General features: G+C 43.1%; 1 protein-coding gene across 6 annotated transcripts in view; it reads left to right on the top strand.

Moving 5' to 3' along the window:
• The window catches only part of LOC141139103 (uncharacterized), a 106,646-nt gene that overhangs the window by 41,839 nt on the left and 40,682 nt on the right, over positions 1 to 24,125 (top strand). For all 6 annotated transcript variants that reach the window (XM_073624920.1, XM_073624916.1, XM_073624915.1 and 3 more), the window contains one exon: positions 17,602 to 17,700. In XM_073624920.1, the coding sequence (XP_073481021.1) occupies positions 17,602 to 17,700 (99 nt within the window). The remainder of the gene's footprint in view (positions 1 to 17,601; positions 17,701 to 24,125) is intronic.

The raw sequence follows: 24,125 nt of genomic DNA, 5'->3' as shown, positions 1-24,125 counted from the left end.
TGAGAGGTTTAGGGTCAACAGGAGCGGGGCATGATCCGAGATGCCTCGGGGGAGAATTACAATATCACGAACCTTAGGAAGAACAGGCCCTCCCGCATAGACTAAGTCAATGCGGGAGAAAGTTCTATGTGAAGCAGAGTGGCATGTATATACCCTATCTTGGGGATGCTTCCACTTCCAGATATCATGCAGCCCGTAGGTGTCTGCCCACGTCGCCAGCCCCTGTCGGCTCGCGCCAGCAGGCAGGAGCCTATCTAATCCTGCATCTGGGACCAAATTAAAATCACCCAACAGTACTACGTTCCCAGTGGAAAATTCAGCAATTTTAGCAGTGATCTGGTTCAATACCTGAAGGGAGGCCAGAGGCGGAAGGTAGAGGCCCACAATTACCCATTGCATATTATGATTCAATGCATGTATTATCACATATCTTCCATCCGGGTCTAGGGCCAGGTCGAGGAGTCTAAAGGGGAGTGTTTTTAGGATTAATATACTAACCCTTCTAGAAAAAGTAGAATAGGTTAATTGGTAGTGATGACCCACCCATGGTTTCTTAAGACTAAAGGTCCTCTTTCCCAGCAGGTGGGTCTCCTGGAACACGCATATGTGAGGGCCGTAGGGTTTGATAAATTGGAATCCTAGGGAGCGTTTGATCGCTGAATTTAGGCCTCTCGTGTTCCAGCCGATTATTTTAAGGGAAGACATCAGTGCTAGTTGGGGATAGTGAAGGATTGGAGTGGGGAGTCAAAATCCCCCAGGTAGGATACCTGGACCTGGATGGATACAAGACATATATTAGCAAGCATGAACTATCAAGCATTTCAATGGTAAGCAGTACTGTCCGTTTCAATAAATGCAGTAATTATGACCTGCAACGGCAGTCAAACATAACCAACCAATCCCTCCCCTTCACCCCGCCCACCCCCCAACTCGGGGGGAGGGCCTCGATCCCCAAAAGAAAGTCAGCTTTGCGGGCTAACATGAGGGCAATGTGCAAGAGGTACCCAGCCTCCTACCTCAGATCAAACTGGAAAAATAAACAATTTATAGTCCAGCAAGGATATTTGGTGTGGATCTCCCGGTCTCCCAGGGGCACATTCTTGAGTGTATGGGTAACAGAACAATAATGACAACCCAAACTCTAAAACTCACTGATCCAATTGTAGCTGCATACTATGCAATGTCTCTGAGAGACTCAGAATTAAGCATGTGAGGACAAAATCTAAATCAGTCAAAAATGAATGGTTATTCCACAATGGGGTAATTTACACTGCATATTGTACAGTATATCTGCCCAGATATCTCCATGAGAGTCATTACAAGCTGTGAGGATGTAATTAAGGAGAGGGTCATACTCCATGTGGAAACAGATAGACGTTCCTCTATGCCCAGCAGGTTCAGCTACAGTAGCAGGGTATGAGGGCAACAACGTAGGGAGTCAGTGACAGGAGTCATCATGCCTAGCAGGACTCAATTGGGTAGTGATTCAACTCATGTCGCAGCTTCTCTCGGTGAGGTGAAAAAAAGGACTCGCTCTCCATCCTGGACCCTCAGCCTGGCAGGAAAAAGCATACTTTATTTTACTCCCTTTTGGCGTAGGTCGAATGACTTGTGTATAATAAAAATAATAATGATACTTTAGATTAAAATGATAACATTGCATATTAAAGCCCAATTACAGCCAAATCCTTTTTTGTTTTTTTTTTTTGTTTTTTGTTAAATAGATTTGGAAGTATCAAAAATGTCTGTGTTAGCTTTCTGCTCCATGTCAGACCAGAGATATAAGAAAATTCTCCAACTTCTCTTAGTGGCAGTGAAAGCGTTAAATTATACTTTTATATTAACATGATAAAAAAATAATGTATTAAAATATATCAAAGGCCAACTCCAACCATATCCTTTTTTTTTTTTTTTTTTTTTTTTATTCCTTGAATAGAGTTGGGTTGATAAATGAGTTTCTATTGCAATGACCCCGCTGACTTTCTGTCCCAATTCAGACCACAAATAAAAAACTTCTCTACCTTCTCTTAATGTAACACTACCAATAAAAAGTTTGGGCTATAAGATGAAGTGTATTGATTTGTCTTTGTGAAATGTGTGTTCATGGAGGATGTGTGTAGGGGTGTATTGTTTCTCGGGACAGATGATTTTTGGTGTCACAATGCCATCCGGTGTAGTTTCGGTGACATGCAGCTCTTGCTGAGTTTTGGTTATTTTTACAAATCCTTCCAGAATTATTTCCCTCTGATTGTTTGCGTCCCTCAGGTAGAACTCACAATATCTCCGCGCTCGATATAACACGGGAGAGACTAGCAGGGCTGTTATTATGTGACTGTTTGTCACTTTCCATGTTTGTGGTGTCTCCCTGCTGGCCACCACCATATAAAGCCATGCCATTGGAGTCGGTGGCAGGTGTCCCGGTACCCCAAGAGCAAGGCGGAGATGTCTTCACTGATAGAAAGCATTCAGCCTCCTGCCAGCCCTCCTGGGGACCAGCCGTCTGGTCCTTTTTGTATGTGTTTACTGCATTGTGATCTCAGATATAGAAAGTGTTTCCCATCTCAGGAGAACGTCATGGATCTCCAAGTTTATTCTCTGCAGAATGTAACCTTTTCATGTCCACCCTGCCCGGAAATTCTCTACAGAAAAGCTATGGCAAATGGCAGTTCTTTGTTCATACTTGCAGAAACGTAAAATAAACTTTTATTAAATGTATTAATAATATTTTAATAAATATTTGGGATAATGAAAAACAAATGTATGCGTCTGTATATTGATATGCTGTATATGATAGATGGGAGTCATTGAAGTTTAAGCTTAATTTTGCTAATGTAATATCAAAAGCCATTTTCAGGTCTTTTAAAGCTAAACTGTTGGTGTCAGTGGGAGGAATAGTGCCCCATCGTTGGCGTCACTGGGAGGAATAGTGCCCCATTGTTGCTATCAGCCTCAATATTGGAGCCAGTGGGAGGAATAGTGCCCCATCGTTGGTGCCAGTTGGAGGAATAGTGCCCCATTGTTGGTGCCAGTTTGGGGATTAGTGCCCAATTGGTGTCAGCGGAAGGAATTCTTCTCCATCGTTGGTGTCAGTGGGAGGAATAGTGCCCCATTGTTGGTATCAGTGGGAGGAGTAGTTTCCCATCATTGGTATCAGTGGGAGGAATAATGCCCATTGTTGGTGTCAGTTGGAGGAATAGTGCCCCATTGTTAGTGTCAGTTGGGGGAATAGTGCCCAATGGGTGTCAGCGGAAGGATATCTGCTCCATCATTGGTGTCAGTGGGAGGATTATTGCCCCATCGTTGGGACACTACTCCTCCCACTGACACCAATGATGGGTTACTATTCCTCCAACTGACACCAGCGATGGGCACTAATCCTACCACTGATACCAGTGACGGGACACTACTCCTCCCGCTGATGCCATCATCGGTGTCAGCGGGAGGAATAGTGCCCCGTTGGTGGCAGTGGGAGGAATAGTGCCCCATTTGTTGGTGGCAGTGGGAGGAATAGTGCTCCATTGTTGGTGCCAGTTGGGGGAATAGTGCCCAATTTGTGTCAGCGGAAGGAATTCAGCTCCATCATTGGTGTCAGTGGGAGAAATAGTGCCAGATTGTTGGCGTCCGTGCAGGAATTATTGCCCCATAGTTGGTATCGGTGGGAGGAATAGTGCCCCATCATTGGTGTCAGTGGGAGGAATAGTGCCCCATCATTGGTGTCAGTGGGAGGAATAGTGCCCCATCATTGGTGTCAGTGGGAGGAATAGTGTCCCATCATTGGTGTCAGTGGGAGGAATAGTGCCCCATCATTGGTGTCAGTGGGAGGAATAGTGCCCCATCTTTGTTTTCAGACGGAAGAATAGTACCCCAAGGGCCAGATAAAGGTATGCAAAGGGCTGCAGTTTGGAGACCATTGCTTTTACAGGATAGTTAGTATAGGGCTTAAAATGGAGGTGGGAGCTGGTTAAAGGGTAACTCCAATTGCGACACAAGTCATATTGTAATTTAATGTTATTAAAAATGATCTTTCCTTTTCAATCTGCAGTGCTATAGTTTTCTGTAAAATGCAATATGGCTACCTGGAGCTGTTCTGTACCTTGCCCCCCCAGAAATGTAATTTCCTGCTTGTGTGATTGGCTAACTGATTTCCCCAGAAGTCTGTACTAAGATACAAGTCAGATTTTGGGCATGCCCTGCAACAAAAATGTCATTGGGTGAGATACTGCCAAATAGAAATTACGTCTAAAGGAATGCAGACCCTTCCACTTTCCTCATTAGAACCCTGCAAGATTAAGGTAACTGATCTACCCTTACACTCATTAAAACTGAAGAAGTTGTTGGAGAAGCTACAAAATGTCTTCAACATTACAGAAGTCGTCTAATGTGACTAATTACTACTAGCGATACAATGACCAGGATAAATGAGAACCTTTACAGAGCACATCAAATGGGACAATATCTCTCCAAAGTGAGGGAAATGCTCTATTGGAGAGCTGCCTTCCCATCATGGAGCCCTATTGGGAGAACCCTCCTTTGATGTTCACTGGGCAAACGGAGAGAGTGTCAGTCTCCCTAGTGCAGTAGTAAAAATCCAATAGGGACTCTAACCTCTCACTCCATCAAAAACTAAGATTTTTGGGTTAAATGCACTTTATCCACCTGTCCTGGCAGCAAGTGGTTATAACATGATCATACCTGCAGCCATGAGCTTGGTATCCTCTTTTTTTTTTTTTTTTTTTGACAGCCAGTGATCGGCTGTTTGGTAAAAGTGATATAGAAGGCTCTACAGCCACCTAATCGCTTCTACTGTAGTAAGAAGGACAACAACCCCATACCTTGCCTTTCCCCAACCAGGGTCTCTCGTCCCTGATCTCCTCTGTGACCAATGCAGACGGAAGCAACAATGATTTTATTACTTCCAGTTTCAGAGCTGTCCTTCCCCCGGCTGCTACAGTCCGGGAAGTAGCTAATCAAGCATGATCTGTGCTTTATAAGTTGCATTGGAGGGCAGGGGAGATACCGATGTCTCCATAATGAAGACCTGTCATCTGCCCAAAGCTATCATATAGAGGTCCTGTTGGTCCCATTGTGATAGCAATAAAATTTAAATGTGTAAAAACTGAATGTTAATAAAATAAATAAAAATAATAATCATAAAAAAAGTAAAAACAACCCCTCCTCCGGATATACACGCAAATGCGAGTATATGTCCTTGCGCGTGTATGTAAACTGTAAATGCACCATATGTGTGAGGTATCGCCACAAAGCTCGGAGTGAAAGCAAGAATTCTAGGGCCAAAATTCACGATTGGCTGTAAACTGTAAAGGCTTTCAAAGCGTCATTGAAGAAAAATTTTTGGTACTGTAGTTTGTTTCCATTTCACAGCCGCATGCAATTTTGAGTCTTGACATATGTGCAGCTGCAGCCATGATCCTGGTATAACTCACTTGAAACAAGAGGATGTGCGGGTACATCCATTTGCGAGAAGTGGTTAATCTGACTTCACCTCTCTGTATCCAAATTGCAGGCTAGGGGCAACCAGGTTTGGAAAGAGCCACTATGTGATATAAGAAAGATTGATCATAAAACTATTGATATACTGTATATTTTATAATAAGCATAAGGTGTATGTATGTGTGTGTGTGTGTGTGTGTGTGTGTATAAATATATATATATATATATATATATATATATATATATATATATATACACAGTGGGGACGGAAAGTATTCAGACCCCCTTAAATTTTTCACTCTTTGTTCTATTGCAGCCATTTGCTAAAATCATTTAAGTTAATTTTTTTCCTCATTAATATACACACAGCACCCCATATTGACAGAAAAACACAGAGTTGTTGACATTTTTGCAGATTTATTAAAACAGAAAAACTGAATATCACATGGTCCTAAGTACTCAGACCCTTTGCTCAGTATTTAGTAGAAGCCCCTTTTGATCTAATACAGCCATGAGTCTTTTTGGGAAAGATGCAACAAGTTTTTCACACCTGGATTTGGGGATCCTCTGCCATTCCTCCTTGCAGATCCTCTCCAGTTCTGTCAGGTTGGATGGTAAATGTTTGTGGACAGCCATTGTTAGGTCTCTCCAGAGATGCTTAATTGGGTTTAAGTCAGGGCTCTGGCTGGGCCATTCAAGAACAGTCACGGAGTTGTGAAGCCACTGCTTCGTTATTTTAGCTGTGTGCTTAGGGTCATTGTCTTGTTGGAAGGTAAACCTTCGGCCCAGTCTGAGGTCCTGAGCACTCTGGAGAAGGTTTTCATCCAGGATATCCCTGTACTTGGCTGCATTTATCTTTCCCTCGATTGCAACCAGTCGTCCTGTCCCTGCAGCTGAAAAACACCCCCACAGCATGATGCTGCCACCACCATGCTTCACTGTTGGGACTGTATTGGACAGGTGATGAGCAGTGCCTGGTTTTCTCCACACATACCGCTTAGAATTAAGGCCAAAAAGTTCTATCTTGGTCTCATCAGACCAGAGAATCTTGTTTCTCGCCATCTTGGAGTCCTTCAGGTGTTTTTAAGCAAACTCCATGCGGCTTTCATGTGTCTTGCACTGAGGAGAGGCTTCCGTTGGGCCACTCTGCCATAAAGCCCCGACTGGTGGAGGGCTGCAGTGATGGTTGACTTTCTACAACCTTCTCCCATCTCCCGACTGCATCTCTGGAGCTCAGCCACAGTGATCTTTGGGTTCTTCTTTACCTCTCTCACCAAGACTCTTCTCCCCCGATAGCTCAGTTTGGCCGGACGGCCAGCTCTAGGAAGGGTTCTGGTCGTCCCAAATGTCTTCTATTTAAGGATTATGGAGGCCACTGTGCTCTTAGGAACCTTGAGTGCATTTTTTTGTAACCTTGGCCAGATCTGTGCCTTGCCACAATTCTGTCTCTGAGCTCTTCAGGCAGTTCCTTTGACCTCATGATTCTCATTTGCTCTCACATGCACTGTGAGCTGTAAGGTCTTATATAGACAGGTGTCTGGCTTTCCTAATCAAGTCCAATCAGTATAATCAAACACAGCTGGACTCAAATGAAGGTGTAGAACCATCTCAAGGATGATCAGAAGAAATGGACAGCACAGTGTCACAGCAAAGGGTCTCGATACTTAGGACCATGTGATATTTCAGTTTTTCTTTTTTAATAAATCTGCAAAAATGTCAACAATTCTGTGTTTTTCTGTCAATATGGGGTGCTGTGTGTACATTAATGAGGAAAAAAATGAACTTACATGATTTCAGCAAATGGCTGCAATATAACAGAGTGTACATCACGGATCTTGTGGACAGATTACTGGGAGGGGCTGGGGAAGACCCGGCTGTCATGGTGCACGTTGGCACCAATGACAAAGTCAGAGGCAGATGGAGTATCCTAAAGAACGATTTTAGGGACTTAGGTGCTAAATTGAGGAAAAGGACCTCCAAGGTAGTATTCTCAGGAATACTACCGGTACATCGAGCCACACCAGAAAGGCAGAGGGAGATTAGGGAAGTAAACAAGTGGCTGAAGAGCTGGTGTAGTAAGGAGGGGTTTGGGTTCCTGGAGGACTGGGCCGACTTCTCAGTCGGTAACCGGTACTATAGAAGGGACGGACTGCACCTAAATGAGGAGGGTGCAGATCTGCTGGGAATGAAGATGGCCAAAAAGTTAGAGGGGTTTTTAAACTAGGCGATGGGGGGGAGGGTCCAGAGACAGTGATAGCCAGCGCGGATGATATTCCAGAGGGTAGTGTTGGGGGCATTAGTGGTAGGTTAACCAAAGCACAAAAACACAAGGTGAGTATAGTAGCAAGTCCTAGTTGCAATTTTGAAACACCCAATACAAGGACAATATGCGACCGGTCTAAACTATGTGGCATGTTCACCAACGCCAGGAGCATGGCAGACAAGATGGGTGAACTAGAGATACTGTTGTACAAGGAGGATTTGGGTTTTTGTGGGAATTTCAGAGACCTGGTTCAACAGCTCTCATGATTGGCTGGCAAACATTCAAGGGTATACCCTATACCGCAAGGATAGAGAGGGTAAAAAAGGGGGAGGGGTATGCCTATATATCAAGAATAATGTACAAGCAAATGTGAGAGATGACATCACTGAGGGAGCTAGAGAGGAGGTGGAATCCTTATGGGTAGAGCTCCAAAGGGATGAAGCTAAGGGGAAAATAATACTGGGAGTATGCCATAGGCCCCCTAACCTGAAGGAGGAAGTGGAGACGGATCTCCTATCACAAATTGGATTAGCAGCAAGGATGGGAAGTGTTATCGTAATGGGGGATTTTAATTATCCAGACATAGACTGGGCGGAGGGAACCGCGCATTCATTTAAGGCTCGCCAGTTCCTTAATGTCTTGCAGGACAATTTTATGGGTCAGATGGTAGATGCACCAACTAGAAATAAAACATTACTGGATCTACTGATTACCAACAATACAGACCTGATCACAGATGTGGAAATACGGGGCAATTTAGGTAACAGCGATCACAGGTCAATTAGTTTCAGCATAAATCACACAAATAGGAAACATAAAGGGAATACAAAGACACTGAATTTCAAAAGAGCCAACTTCCCTAAACTACAAACCTTGCTAAAAGGCATAAATTGGGATAAAATATTAGGAACAAAGAATACGGAGGAGAGATGGGTTTGCTTTAAGAGCATATTAAATAAGGGCATTAGCCAATGTACCCCATTGGGTAATAAATTTAAAAGAGCGAACAAAAATCCTGGATGGCTTAACTCCAATGTAAAAATGCATATAAAAGCAAAGGAGAAGGCCTTCAAAAAATACAAGGTTGAAGGATCATCCTCAGCATTCAGACTTTATAAAGAATGCAATAAGAAATGTAAGGGTGCAATTAGGACGGCTAAGATAGAACATGAAAGACACATAGCGGAGGAGAGCAAAAAAAATCCCAAGAAATTCTTTAAGTATGTAAACAGTAAAAAAGGGAGGACAGACCATATTGGCCCCATAAAGAACGAGGAAGGACATCTGGTTACAAAGGATGGGGAGATGGCAAAGGTATTGAATTTATTCTTCTCCTCAGTCTTCACGAGTGAATCAAGGGGCTTCAGTAACCAAAACTGCAGTGTTTATCCTCATGACACAACACAGGAAGCACCTCCATGGTTAACAGAGGACGGAATTAAAATTAGACTTGAGAAACTTAACATTAATAAATCACCGGGACCAGATGGCTTGCATCCGAGGGTACTTAGGGAACTCAGTCAGGTGATTGCCAGACCGTTGTTCCTAATTTTTACAGACAGTCTATTGACTGGAATGGTACCAGCTGATTGGAGAAAAGCCAATGTAGCACCAATATTTAAAAAAGGCCCAAAAAACATCCCTGGGAATTACAGACCAGTTAGCCCAACATCAATAGTATGTAAAATCTTGGAGGGGATGATAAGGGACTATATACAAGATTTTAGTAATAAGAACGATATCATTAGCAGTAATCAGCATGGATTCATGAAGAATCGTTCTTGCCAAACCAATCTATTAACCTTCTATGAGGAGGTGAGTTGCCATCTAGATAAAGGAAGGCCCGTAGACGTGGTGTATCTGGATTTTGCAAAAGCATTTGACACAGTTCCCCATAAACATTTACTGTACAAAATAGGGTCCGTTGGCATGGACCATAGGGTGAGTACCTGGATTGAAAACTGGCTACAAGGGCGTGTTCAGAGGGTGGTGATAAATGGGGAGTACTCAGAATGGTCAGGGTTGGGTAGTGGGGTTCCCCAGGGTTCCGTGCTGGGACCAATCCTATTTAATTTGTTTATAAACGATCTGGAGGATGGGATAAACAGTTCAATCTCTGTATTTGCAGACGATACTAAGCTAAGTAGGGCAATAACTTCTCCGCAGGATGTGGAAACCTTGCAAAAAGACCTGAACAAATTAATGGGGTGGGCGACTACATGGCAAATGAGGTTCAATGTAGAAAAATGTAAAATAATGCATTTGGGTGGCAAAAATATGAATGCAATCTATACACTGGGGGAATCTAGGATGGAAAAGGACCTGGGGGTCCTAGTAGATGATAGGCTCAGCAATGGCATGCAATGCCAAGCTGCTGCTAATAAGGCAAACAGAATATTGGCATGTATTAAAAGGGGGATCAACTCCAGAGATAAAACGATAATTCTCCCGCTCTACAAGACTCTGGTCCGGCCGCACCTGGAGTATGCTGTCCAGTTCTGGGCACCAGTCCTCAGGAAGGATGTACTGGAAATGGAGCAAGTACAAAGAAGGGCAACAAAGCTAATAAAGGGTCTGGAGTATCTTAGTTATGAGGAAAGGTTGCGAGCGTTGAACTTATTCTCTCTGGAGAAGAGACGCTTGAGAGGGGATATGATTTCAATTTACAAATACTGTACTGGTGACCCCACAATAGGGATAAAACTTTTTCGCAGAAGAGAGTTTAATAAGACTCGGGGCCACTCATTACAATTAGAAGAAAAGAGGTTTAACCTTAAACTACGTAGAGGGTTCTTTACTGTAAGAGCGGTAAGGATGTGGAATTCCCTTCCACAGGCGGTGGTCTCAGCGGGGAGCATTGATAGCTTCAAGAAACTATTAGATAATCACCTGAATGACCGCAACATACAGGGATATGTAAGGTAATACTGACACATAATCACACACGTAGGTTGGACTTGATGGACGTGTGTCTTTTTTCAACCTCACCTACTATGTAACTATGAGTGAAAAATTTAAGGGGGTCTGAATACTTTCTGTCCCCACTGTGTGTGTGTATATATACTGTGTATTTTATCACCCCTTATGATATACACTGATCAGTCATAACCTTACGACCACTGATGGTGGCATCTGAAAGTCAGTGAGATATATTAGGCAGCAAGTGAACATGAAATTGATGTGTTGAAAGCAGAAAAAATGGCCATCGCCGTTTGTTGTGTATGGGACTGTATAGCCGTAGACTGGTCAGGGTGCCCGTGCTGACCCATGTCCACAGCCAAAATCACCTACATTGGGCACGTGAGCATCAGAACTGTACCATGGAGCAATGGTAGAATGTGGCCTGGTCTGATGAATCACGTTTTCTTTTACATCATGTGGATGGCTGGGTGGGTGTGAGTCCCTTACCTGGGGAAGAGATGGCACCAGGATTCAGTATTTGAAGAAGACAAGCCGGCAGAGGCAGTGTGATGCTTTGGCCAATGTTCTGCTGCGAAACCTTGGATCCTGCCATTCATGTGGATGTTACTTGACACGTACCACCTACCAAAATATTGTTAGTGACCAAGTACACCTCTACATAAAAACAGTATCCTTTGATGGCAGTGGCCTTTTTTAGCCAGATAATGCCATGAATGCCACACTGCAAAAATGGTTTGAAGAAAGCAACGAGTTTGAGGTGATGGCCTCAAAATTCTCCAGATCTCAGTCCAATTGAAAATCTGTTGGATGTGCTGGAAAAATAAGTCCAATGCATGGAGGCCCAACCTCACAACTTACAGGACTTAAAGGATCCGCTACTGATGGCTTGGTGCCAGATACCACAACATACAGTGGATCCGGAAAGTATTCACATCGCTTCACTTTTTCCACATTATGTTATGTTACAGCCTTATTCAAAATGGATTAAATTCATTATTTTCAAAATTCTACAAACAATACACCATAATGACGTGAAAGAAGTTTGTTTAAAATCTTTGCAGATTTATTAAAAATAAAAAAAATTAAAAATCACATGTACATAAGTATTAACAGCCTTTGCCATGACACCCAAAATTAAGCTCTGGTGCATCCTGTTTCCACTGATCATCCCTGAGATGTTTCTACAACTTGATTGGAGTCCACCTGTGGTAAATTAGGTTGATTTGGACATGATTTAGAAAGGCGCACACACCTGTCTGTATAATGTCCCACAGTTAAAAGTGCATGTCAGAGCACAAACCAAGCCATGAAGTCCAAGGAATTGTCTGTAGACCTCCGAGACAGGATTATATTGAGGCACAGATCTGGGGAAGGGTACAGAAACATTTCTGCAGCATTGAAGGTCCCAATGAGCACAGTGACCTCCATAACCTGTAAATGGAAGAAGTTTGGAACCACTAGAACTCTTCCTAGAGCTGACCGCCTGGCCAAACTGAGCGTTCGGGGGAGAAGGGCCTAAGGGAGGTGACCAAGAACCCAATGGTCACTGACAGAGATCCAGCATTTCTCTGTGGAGAGAGGAGAACTTTCCAGAAGAACAACCATCTCTGCAGCACTCCAACAATCAAGCATGTATGGTAGAGTGGGCAGATGAAAGCCACTCCTCAGTAAAAGGCACATGACAGCCCACCTGGAGTTTGCCAAAAGGCACCTGAAGGACTTTCAGGCCATGAGACACAAAATTCTTTGGTCTGATAAAACCCAGATTGAACTCTTTGGCCTAAATGGCAAGCGTCATGTCTGGAGGAAACCAGGCACCATGCTCATCCCCTTGTCAATACCATCCCTACAGTGAAGCGTGGTGGTGGCAGAATCATGCTGTGGGGATGTTTTTCAGCGGCAGGAACTGGGAGACTAGTCAGGATTGAGAGAAAGATAAGTGCAGCAATGTACAGAGACATCCTTGATAAAAACCTGCTCCAGAGTGCTCTGGACCACAAACTGGGGCAAAGGTTCAACCCTAAGCACACAGCCAAGATAACAAAGGAGTGGCCACGGGACAACTCTGTGAATGTCCTTGAGTGGCCCAACTAGAGCTCAGACTTGAACCCAGTTGAACATCACTGGAGAGATCTGAAAATGGCTGTGCACCGATGCTCCCCATCCAGCCTCATGGAGCTTGAGAGGTCCTGCAAAGAAGAATGGGATAAATTGCCCAAAAATAGGTGTGCCAAGCTTGTAGCATCATACTCAAAAAGACTTGAGGCTGTAATTGGTGTCAAAGGTGCTTTAACAAAGTATTGATCAAAGGCTGTGAATACTTATGTACATGGGATTTTTTTCCTTTTTTATTTTTAATAAATCTGCAAAGATTTCAAACTTCTTTCACGTTGTCATGGGGTATTGTTTGTAGAATTTTGAAGAAAATAATGAATTTTAATCCATTTTGAAATAAGACTGTAACAACAATATGTGGAAAAAGTGAAGCGTCATGAATATTTTCCAGATTCACTGTACCTTGCAGAGGTCTAGTGGCATCTATGCCTTGATGGGTCAGGGCTGTTTTGGTGCCAAAATGGGGACCTACTCAATATTAAGTGGGTGGTCCTAAAATTCTGGCCGATCACTGTATATTTGTTGTAGCCTCCTACATCCAGTCAGGGGCCTAGCCTAGTTCAGTATTGGCCAATGAAGTAGATCAAACTAAGGCTTATGTCCTAGGAAATGGATCCAGGCCAGCTTGAGGAGGAGTGGATCCAGTCCTCACCAGCTGGAAGGTGTCAGTGGAAGCCAGTTCTGCAATCACAGTTAAATATTTTGGCTTTGCATTTTCCTAATGAATGCATAGTGTCTTCTGATTGGACAAGGTGAAGTGTGTGACATCACCACCGTATCTCTCCACCTTGTCCAATCGTAGAATGCTTTGCATCCATTTGGAACATGCAAAGCAATCTGAATGGTGCCCCTGCTGAGCAGCTGACTTCCTACGTTCAAATTGCAGCAGGGCAGCCACTCAGCTCAGGATCCAGAAGCTAGTGGGGATCACTGAAGTAGCGGTGTCTATATAGTGATTTCTAGGTGCCACAGAGATCCCACAATTATGGCGCACACATATTTACATTGGTTCAAGGTGAACCAATGTTAACATTGCCATACCAGAACTTCTTCAGCTTTAAAGAGGAAGTCCTATCTCTGACTTTTACCTATAGGTAAGCCTATAATAAGGCTTACCAATAGGTAGTCTAAATATCTCCTAAACAGTACATGCAGCCGGTGATTTCACTGGCGCATGCGCTTTGAAAGAACAGCTACCCGAGCCGTTCCTTCAGAGCCCTGTGCCATAAAAAGCTGCTCATTGCGAAATGATGCAAAATAGGTGCAGCGCTATAGGAAAAATCAAATGTGCATATACAAAAATTATAAGAAAAAAAAAAAAACATTGTGCAATATGCTGTAAATTTCCTGATACTATGCAAAAGAAATAATTATATGCTTTAAAACTAGCAATAAAGTGCAATGTACTCCTTATTGTACAGTGTCCTTATAAATTCCAATAAATCGTGCAAAAAAGAACGATCGCACAAAAGAGAACGATCATGCAAAAAACAACAAAAGAGAACGATCGTGCAAAAAAAAACAAACAGTCACAATTTGGTGATCCGTGATATCACTAGATGAATAAAGGTAAATGTCTTCACTCTAATCCACCTCTGTGCATATATTTATATCCTCGTATTACCGTCACCAGTTATGCCCTCACCTTATAGGCTTAAAAGCTACGCCTTTAGATTACAATCAATCTTCTGCTTGGTCTCTTTAGATTTTCCTCCTTTTTATGGCTTATCCACTTATTCAGGCATCTCATATCACAGGGTATGCTCCATCCTTATTCATTTTCCATTGGTCTCCACTCACATCGCCCACATGCAAGGTAATGACGCTTACAATAGTGCTTTACAGTTTAAAAGATTTATTTATATAAAACATAAGACAGTACACTCACATTTCTCCAGATTAAAATAAGCCTTGATATGTGTATCCACAAGTGCTGGGATAAAAGTTTCACCTCATAGCCGACTCTGCAGCCCCGGTTATTAGCGCTCCCCCCGTCCTTTACACTGGCTTTTAGAGGAAGTCACAAGTAGTGACAAAACTTGTAGGAGGGGTTGAGAAGCCATGTGAGGAACCAGGAAGCAGCAAAGGAAAGAAGAGCCAGTGTAAAGTACGGGGCCTCTCGAGCTCCTCCTACAAGTTTCGTCACTCCTCGGTATTGCATGCAATAGAAGTCAATGCGGAATGAATTATCTTCGTTTCCATTGACTTCCATGGGGAAACTCGCTTTGATATACGAGTGCTTTGGATTACAAGCATTCTCCTGGAACGGATTATGCTTGTCATCCAAGGTTCCACTGTATACACATTTGATTTTTGGTATAGCGCTGCACTTATTTTGTATCATTTTGTATTTTCGCATATTTTGGAAGTGTGGGAAGTGCCGGCAGCTTTTTGGGTACTATATAGCAGCTCACAAGGTTTTATCTAAATTGGCCGCTCATTGCGGCTCCGGCCAGTCACACAGCCGGAGTCTGCGAACACCCCCAAGCAAGACAGGTGAAGATGAGAGCGCCTGCAGCTCTGACATCTCGGCTCTGGAAGGGCTTCATTTTAAAGGTAAGCTTGACATAATGTGCTAGTATGCGATGCATACTTGCACATTATATTACCTTGCAGGGTACAGAAAAAAAAAAACTTCCAGGGGTTTACAACCGATTTAATTCATCTTTAAAGTGATATTAAAGGGTAAGTTCACCTTTACAGAAAAATCTTTAAAGTGCACTTATATAGGACCCCTTTCTTCCCAAGTCCCGCTGACCTGGAGCGTGGCATTCTCCCGTTCTGAGCCCTGCTTAGAAATCCCCTCGGCCTTTCACTCTTCTTCTTCCCCGCTGACAGGATGGGCTACGCGGGTTCTGATTGGTCAGCGCCATCATCAGACCAATTATAATGCTCCTAAATGTACATCCTGACAGGGTACGTTTTGAAGATTAAGCTGTGGGGATTTCTAAGCCCCGGACCCATGGTGCAGTTATAGCAGGGCTCAGAACGGGAGATTGTCGCGCTCTAGGTCAGCAGGACTGGGGGAAGGGGGGGGGTGAGGAGGGGGTCTTCTGTAAGCTCACCTTACAGATTTTTCTGTTTTTTTTTTTTAACTTTAAAAGAAAATAACAGACATGTTATACTTACCTGTTCTGTGCAGTGGCTTTGCTCCTCGGGTCCCCTGCTGGCTCTCCTGGCTCCCCCCTCCTGCCGAGTGCCCCCACAGTAAGCAGCTTGCAATGGGGTCACCCAAGCAGGCTCTCCCCCGAGGAGGCAGTGTCCCTGGAGAGACAATGCTCTCGTGCACATCGCTGGATCCAGATGGGGCTCCAGAGAGGGAACAGCATCACAAGGAGCCAATCAGTTGTGCTGATAGTAAAAAGGAGCAGAGAGAGGACCCCATGCGTCTGCTGCTCCTCTTGTCACAGGGTGGGTGTGGGGAGAAGACCTGGAAGTGTTGCTTAACTGCAAGAAAGAAAAATAATTTCTCTTGTCCTGTCAAACAAGGCAGAGCTGTGTAGATCTCAGAGCTGGATAGACAAAAAATGTTTTTGTTGAAATGCTTTGGTAGGCAAGCTTTGTTATATGTATTATCTGTGTATTTAGCCATTTGCTTGGAGTTCAGCTATAAGGTCACCGGGTTCAATTCTTTAGGTCTGCAGAGAATAAAACTGAGATTTCAAAATGGTTTTGTGTCCGTATGAGGTGTGGTATGCTAAGCCCTGATATCAGACAATGGAATGATATAATCTTACAGATTTAAATCTTTATCACAGCATCATCTAAAATTCTAGAACAGGGGCCTCCACACCATGGCCAATGGGCCACATCCAGCCTGCTACAAAATTGTATCTGGCCCCCGGCTAGGGTCTGTGGAGTATCCTTAAGGTGCAGATTGAGGATAATGGTCAGAAGAGGCTGGCTTCTGATGTCCTGATCTCTAATGTCTGATGTTCTGGTCTCCACTTCTGATGTAAGAGGAGACTCTGATGTAAGGAGAACTCTTATGGGGACTCTGATGTAGGGATGACTCTTATGGGGACCCTGATGTAAGGAGGACTCCTATGGGGACTTTGATGTAAGGAGGACCCTTTATGGGGACTCTGATATAAGTAGAGACATTTATGGGGACCCTGATGTGAGGGGGAATTTGATGGGGGACCCTAATGTGAAGGGGCTCTGATGAAAGGGCGTACTCTGATGGGGACTCTAAAGTTAAAAGGACTCTTATGGGAACCCCCGATGTAAGGGGAGAATCTGATGGGAACCTTGATGTAAGAGGGGACTCTGATGCTGGAAGTCCAAACGCAATATTCCCCACTCACACATTCCTAAAAATGGCTGTTCAGTAGTGCTAGGTGCTGAGATGACCATAGGCTGGAAACCATAGACAATCAGAGTGAAGAAATGTCACCAGCACACCAAAGGATTCCTCATAAGGGTCCACCCCAAAGCTTTATTTTCTTGGTCACAAACAACATATGGCAACATTTCGGAGTCACGCAAGGCTCCTTCTTCAGGCAGGGGACGAAGCTTGACGAAGGGGCCCTGCGTGGCTCTAAAACGTTGCGGTATGTTTACTATGTGACTACAAAAATAAAGCTTTGGATCCTTTTGAGGAATCCTTGGTGTGCTGGTGACATTTCTTCACTCTGATGCTAGAAGGACTCTTATGGTGACCCTAATGTAAGGGGAACTAGGACGGAAACCATTATGTAAGTGGGGACTATGATGAGGGGTTTGTAAAATATATGATGAGGCCCTCTGAAACTGAAATGTTTTGAGGCCCCTGTTCTAGAACATATTCTGGGTTGAAGTTGGAGCCATTGTTCTCTCTTCATAATAATTGTGTTTGGTTCTGTTTGTAGGACAGATCACTTCCCAACCAATCAAACAAGAGAAACTGGACTACATCAAGGTGTCAGTGGGAGAGCAGAACCGTAACAGTACCATGGTCACCACAAGAGGTAAAATGCATGATGAGAAATGATGAAATATTGCAAGCAATTCCTGGCTGTCAAAATGACAGAGGGGAGTTGCTGTGCAAATACAGAGGCTGCTGCTGTCAAACAGACCATCTGACAGTGTTTATAAACATTGTTCAGGCAGGAGAGATACAAAGTAACAGTGTTTTATAAAATAGGGGAGTCTGGTCACTGGGACAGGAAGTAATGGCCAGAAATAATTCCTAAGGGCTCATGCACACTGCAGATCAAAGGAGCTGAAGAAGCCGCACCTACAGGCTTTTGAGCTCTTATTTTTTTCTGCCTAGAAACTCCCCTCCATGTTAGCCAATGTGTCCATGCACACTAGGGCTTTTTCAGGCATTTTCAGGCATATGCTCCTACAAAAGGAAAAAAAAACTTACTAAACTTGCGTTTTTGAGAGGAGCTAGTGTACCCAAAGAGCTCGAAGAAGCTCAGAAACGTGCAAAAATGTTTGTTCCAGCTTTTTGTTTTGTTTATACCGTGGTTAAGAAAATACTGTCTAGGAGGGTTTGTGAAAAAAACGCTTAGGCCTCATACACACGGACGTTTTAACAGCGGCTGTTTTGAGCTTTTTTTGCTGCTTAAGAACGCCACTCCATGTTATTCAATGGGCTCATACACAACATGGCGTTTTTGAGCTGTAACAGGCATGGTCGTTTTTAAGCTCCAAAAAAAAACCAAGGACCAGCGCGTTCTGAGGCTCCAGTGCTAGAGCTGTTTTGACGCCGACGCCAAAAAAAGCTCAAAAACGCGCATTAGCGTTATACCGACGTTTTTTAGCGTCAGCGTTTTTAAGCTGTAAAAATGTTTATGTGGGTAATTTGGGAGTGGAAAATAGCAGAGGTTTTTTGTTTTAAAACACGCCTTAGCGTTAACGCTTACAAACTACGTTAACTGCGCATTGACGCCACATCAAAACGCTAATAAAATCACGTTTTTAGCTTTTTTTCCAGGCATTGTTACTAGCTTTACAGCCCGTTTTTTAACCATGTGTATGAGGCCTTATGCTCAAAGAAGACTGAAGAAGCTAAATAAAAACGTGCACAAAAAAGCACAAGCTTCTTCAAGCTGAAATAAAAGCTCAAATGCCTGTAAAAGCATTTTTTTTAGCTGCAGTGTGCATGAGCCTGAAGAGAGGTTCTACCCCTTGAATATTTTCTCCTGCACTGTGATGGAGTGGAATCTTGTGGGGTGTAAAAAAAAAAACCCACAAGTTTCCTAGGAGGCAGTGGTGACAGTCATGCCACGTACACACGGGCGGACTTTTCGACGGACTAGGTCCGGCTGACTTTTCGACAGACTTTCGAATGAACGGACTTGCCTACACACGATCAACCAAAGTCCGACGGATTCGTACGTGATGACGTATGACCGGACTAAAATAAGGAAGTTTATAGCCAGTAGCCAATAGCTGCCCTAGCATCGATTTTTGTCCGTCGGACTAGCATACAGACGAGCGGACTTTTCGACCGGAAAGATTTGAAACATGTTTTATTTCTAGGACTGTCGGATTTTTGGGGGAAAAAAAAGTCCGCTGGAGCCCACACACGATCGAATGGTCCGACGGAGTCCGGTCCGCTGGATCTAGTCCGTCGAAAAGTCCGCTCGTGTGTACGCGGCATCAGGATGAGACAGCTGCCTACAGGAAATAGCTGGGATCTTCCTTATTTTTAATTATTTTTTTATAATTATTTGTTCTAATGTTTTATTTTTTCAGGTTTTAATTGGTGTGTTTTTTTTGGGGGGGTGCTGGTTTAGGAAAAATGCAAAGTCCAGTTTTAACAGGACATCAAAGCTGATTTACTAGAGTTGAGAATCTTCACTCAAAAACATCATGTGAAATTTATCTGAACCTGGTTGAGTATTCAGCGTGAACAGGAATTTGCTTTTTACATGATTGAGTAATTTTAATGAATAGTCACACTTACTCTGTTAGGGCTGGGGAAAAATCGATTTGAATCTTGAATCGAGTTGAGAGGTCAAATCGATTCAAATTTTCAGCAAATCAATTTTTTATGTTTTTTTTTTTTTCTCACCAGGACCGCCGCTGACACCGCGCTGGTCCTGAGGAACTGCGGGCAGGAGTTTTTAGGTGAGGCCGCGGCTTCGGCCTAGTCCGCGAGGCCGGATGCTGCGGACTAGGCCGAAGCCGCGGCCTCTCCTAAAAACTCCTGTTCGCAGCTCCTCAGGACCGGCGCGGTGTCCATCAAAAAAAAAAAAAAAATTTGAATCGTGAATCGAGTTTTTTTTTTTTAAATCGCAGATTTTTTTTGGGAGAAAATCGCCCAGCTCTACTCTGTGTACTTTTTTTTTAATTCGGTCTAGTCACATGGTCCAGCAGCTTCCAGCTTCCCTATGTAAGGGTGCGCTCAACAATGGCAGTGAATTTTTGGAGCCATCGTGTCAACCGTAAGCTCCCTTGGTCCATCCATTGTTGGTCCTTCCTCCACTGCAGCAGCTGCTCACTAACATAGGAGAGCTGGAGCTCCAGGATCATATGATTATATGTTTAAGTGGACCTGATTGGACCTAGAGGTAGACAAGTAAACAGACACATGTCCAATTTAAACCTGCCTGTCCATAGGGATGAATGGACCTTATGATCAGGTCCACCTGAAAAACTGACAGGTGGACCTGATCTAAACTCCCGTGTGAAAGGGACCTTAGAGCTGGCCTTCTCTGCCACTTTAATGAAATCTTACTATTGAATCAATTGTACTGATAAGATCTCTGCAATATATGAGTGAAGTCTATTGCAAAATAATGAGTTTAATCGTATTGATGTCATCAGGGTCCTGTGTTCAACCTGTTGATAAAATCGAATCTCCAGCGTGTTGATGAAATATGGGGGTCACAAGTTGGAATTTGTAAATAAAACCTGGCTTTTGGGTTTTTGTGAAATAAAATTTGTCACTTGGGTTGGGTCTGTTCAGTGAAATTTAGTGTTCTGGTTTGTTGTGTTGATGAATTGATGGTGTTGTGCTTGGGATTGTTGATCAAATCTAGATGTCTGATTGGACATCTTCTTGATAAATGTTCACTAGAACCCAAACTTGCTGCCATTCATCATCAATTGTCAGTGAAGTAAATAGATCCCAGTTGTCAGTGAAGTAAATAGATCCCAGTTTCCTCCAATGAACTTCTGGACAAAAAGGATATCACAGCCAGTCCAAAAAATTCTATTATTTTTATCGTACAGTACAGGACACAAGAATCAATTCATAGAATGAGGATTATATGCTACTACCTTCAGGGGATTGGCAATGCTGGCAAAAGTCTTTCCCCTGGTCCACTACCTAGAACACCCATATAACCCTACCCACTTTGAGAGGCTCCATTTTCTTGCTAGTGTCCTTAGGTGATGGACACCTTCTCCACTTGGAAAATAATTTCCTTTGATTTTTTTTTTTTTTTTCCACCTGAAATATCTTGCCTCTTTTAAGGTTAGACTTATGGCATTCATGACAGACAGCTACCTGTCCACCCCTTGCCCTGTGGAAATCTCTAGTTCCTCTGAAGTCGATATCGATTCCCGGTTCTAGAGCAGAGCCTTTCACCAATATCACGCCAACCTCCTGACTCAACCTCCATTACAGGCACACAATATGCGGCCTGTCTAACCAAGGCAGAGTTTACTGCCACCATGTCTGAGCTATTCCAGAAGCTATTGCAACTACTGCAGCCAGAAGGACTAGGAGCCACAAGTGTTCTTCTGCCTCATCCCCTGACTATATTCACAGGCTAAAACCAGATTTGCCTGGCTCATTTTCTGTGGCAAAAATAGGAGGAGGCAGTCATTCTAACAGCTCAAGATTTTTCATCGCCGTAATTTAAAAAGTTTCTCCCTTAGCGTCTCATCACAAGCTAGTCTACTGTAGACTCAAAGCAGGGCATACTGGTCTCTGGATAGATATGCCTAGTGCTGCGTAGATTCCACATGCACAAAAATGCACAAAGACAAGGGTCTTTTGTAGAAGGTCTTTTCCTACCCTGGATAAGGCATGCCGAGCGTTATACAATGATTGGCCAAACTCAGAGTGGTTATTTCCCCACCCTGATAAACTTGAAGCCTTGTATCACATGAATGCAGAATTCAACAAAAATGGTCTGTCCCCTCCGTAGACCCGACCATTCTTGCACTGACTTCTCAGTCTACAATTTCTATTGAGGTTATACCTATTATAGATTCAGTAATAGGCGTTTGAAAACTCTTAAGATCCTCCTTTGCGTTAGCAGACTCTGCCCTACAGTCAACCTTTGCCACCTTAACAGTTTCTGACTATGCCAAACTGGACTGGAGAAATTAACAGTAACATTTCTCCTGCCATTGATTATTCTAATCTTTCTGCAAAATTACAACTTTTACCATCAGCCCTATTATTCTGTGTAGACGTCACAGGTAATGTTATCCATCAGATCTCCAGGATGTCTTTACTCTTTGCAAATGCACATAATCAAATGGCTTGAAATAATCAAAGCCTGGATGACTACTCCGACGCAGGAGAAGTGCCTTTTGCTTATGTACTTTGACTGCAAGTGTCTTTTTGGTAATTCCCTCAAATAATACATTGAGACAACAATGGACAGAAGGGGATTCAAGCGCCATTATTAACAATTCCCTATGGAATGAACATCCCCTATCTTACATGTTGGATTTCTTTGTCCCCTTCAGGAGCTACCATGTACTATGGGCCCTTCTGGTAGTGGCAAACCTTCCCCCTCTAGCCCACCATGATTGTTAAAAAGCCTTACTCACACAGGGTTTTGTTCCTGCTATAAGGCGAAGGGATAGTCTACTGACATTCACCCTAACCTTGATAGGGAATGTCTTCAACTAATCTTTCCTTCATTCTGCCTGCTAGAGAGGCCCACAAAGATTCTTTAGCTGTCCTCTCTCTTTCTTTTCTATCCCTTATTTTTATGCAGCTCTACCGTGTAATCTGCAGAAAGATTACGGTTTCACTAACCCCGTTCTGCCCTTCTGGTGTAAAGGGTGTTCCTTTTCTTCCTCTGCGTAGTCCTATAAGGACTCTCTAAATTTTACTTTGGAACCCCTGTCCTTACGGGCTTCATACTACTCCCAGATTCCTGCAGGGTCCTTTCTGACCCTTCATCTTTCTTATTCATGTATAGGTTTGCCAAAAACACATGTAGACCTGCTATTAGATACCTCATTTACGCAATATCTCCTTCCAGCGGAGCAGTGCATCAAGTTATACTATCCTCTTAATCACATATTTATGTATGCATTACCATATTTTATACAATTGAGTTATCTGTTTTTATTGCTTCAACTCCCTAAACATTCAGAAGGTACCTCAATCCATAACATTCCTCAATAAATATCTTTGGCATCTTATGTCTGGCTACTGCTGTTATGCTGTGTACTCCCTAGAAGCTGCGAGACACCTCTTCAGGGTTCTTTCTAGCACCCTTTATTGTTTTAGTGCCCAGGTCCATCCTGATACCCTCAAATGGCATGATATTTTCATCTATGCCAGCTTCATACAACAATAAACCTTCCCTTGCTCATGAGAACCCCTCCCCCCTTTTGTCCCTCATGAGAACCTTTCTCTTGCATACTGGTTGTCCTTTGGACATTTCTGTTGTCCATTACACTCAATGGTTCTTACTCGACTCTATTCGGGAATGTTTTTTCCACTACCCAGAGCACCAGCCACTCAGCACTGCCATGGCATGTTCCTTTGCTAACCTTTAGTTCTCTGACTCCATTCCAAGTCCCTCTGCACCCTTTCCTATAGAGCTGCACAGTTAATCATCAAGAATTGTTATCATTAATCATCAAGAATCGTTATCGCGATCTTGACTAAAGTGTTTCACAATTCTTTCTATGCAAGGAATTCTCTAGGCTCTTCTGAAGCCACAGCCCTTAAAAGAAAGGAAGAGAAAAACCGGCAGTCTGCCAAGAATCAAAACATTCTTTATCAGTTGAACTTAAGTATAAACATTGTAACAATTTGTCAATGGAATAGACTTCCTGTGTACGTGAAAAAAGTTTAACCACTTAAACACTAAACCTTTTTCTGACATTTGTTGGTTTCAAGTTAAAATCATTTTTTTGCTAGAAAATTACTTAGAACCCCCAAACATACATATTTTTTTAGTAGAAACCCTAGAGAATAAAATGGTGGTTGTTGCAATATTTTATGTCGCACTGTATTTGCGCAGCGGTCTTTCAAATGCAATTTTGTTTGGAAAAAATTACTTTAATGAATTAAAAAAAAAAAAAAACTCTAACCAGTAAAGTTAGCCCATTTTTTTTTTTTTTTGTATAATGTGAAAGATTTTACGTCGCGAGAATCGTGAGAGAATCGTAATCTTTTTATTCTAAGCAGCTCTACTTTCCTACCCTTCCATGAATGTGGATGTCCAAGTGACCTGTT

The sequence above is a fragment of the Aquarana catesbeiana genome, linkage group LG04 (genome assembly GCF_042186555.1).
Source record: "Aquarana catesbeiana isolate 2022-GZ linkage group LG04, ASM4218655v1, whole genome shotgun sequence".
Lineage (NCBI taxonomy): Eukaryota > Metazoa > Chordata > Amphibia > Anura > Ranidae > Aquarana > Aquarana catesbeiana.
Note: the sequence above shows the minus strand (reverse complement) of the source record. Positions and strands in the feature narration are given on the sequence as shown.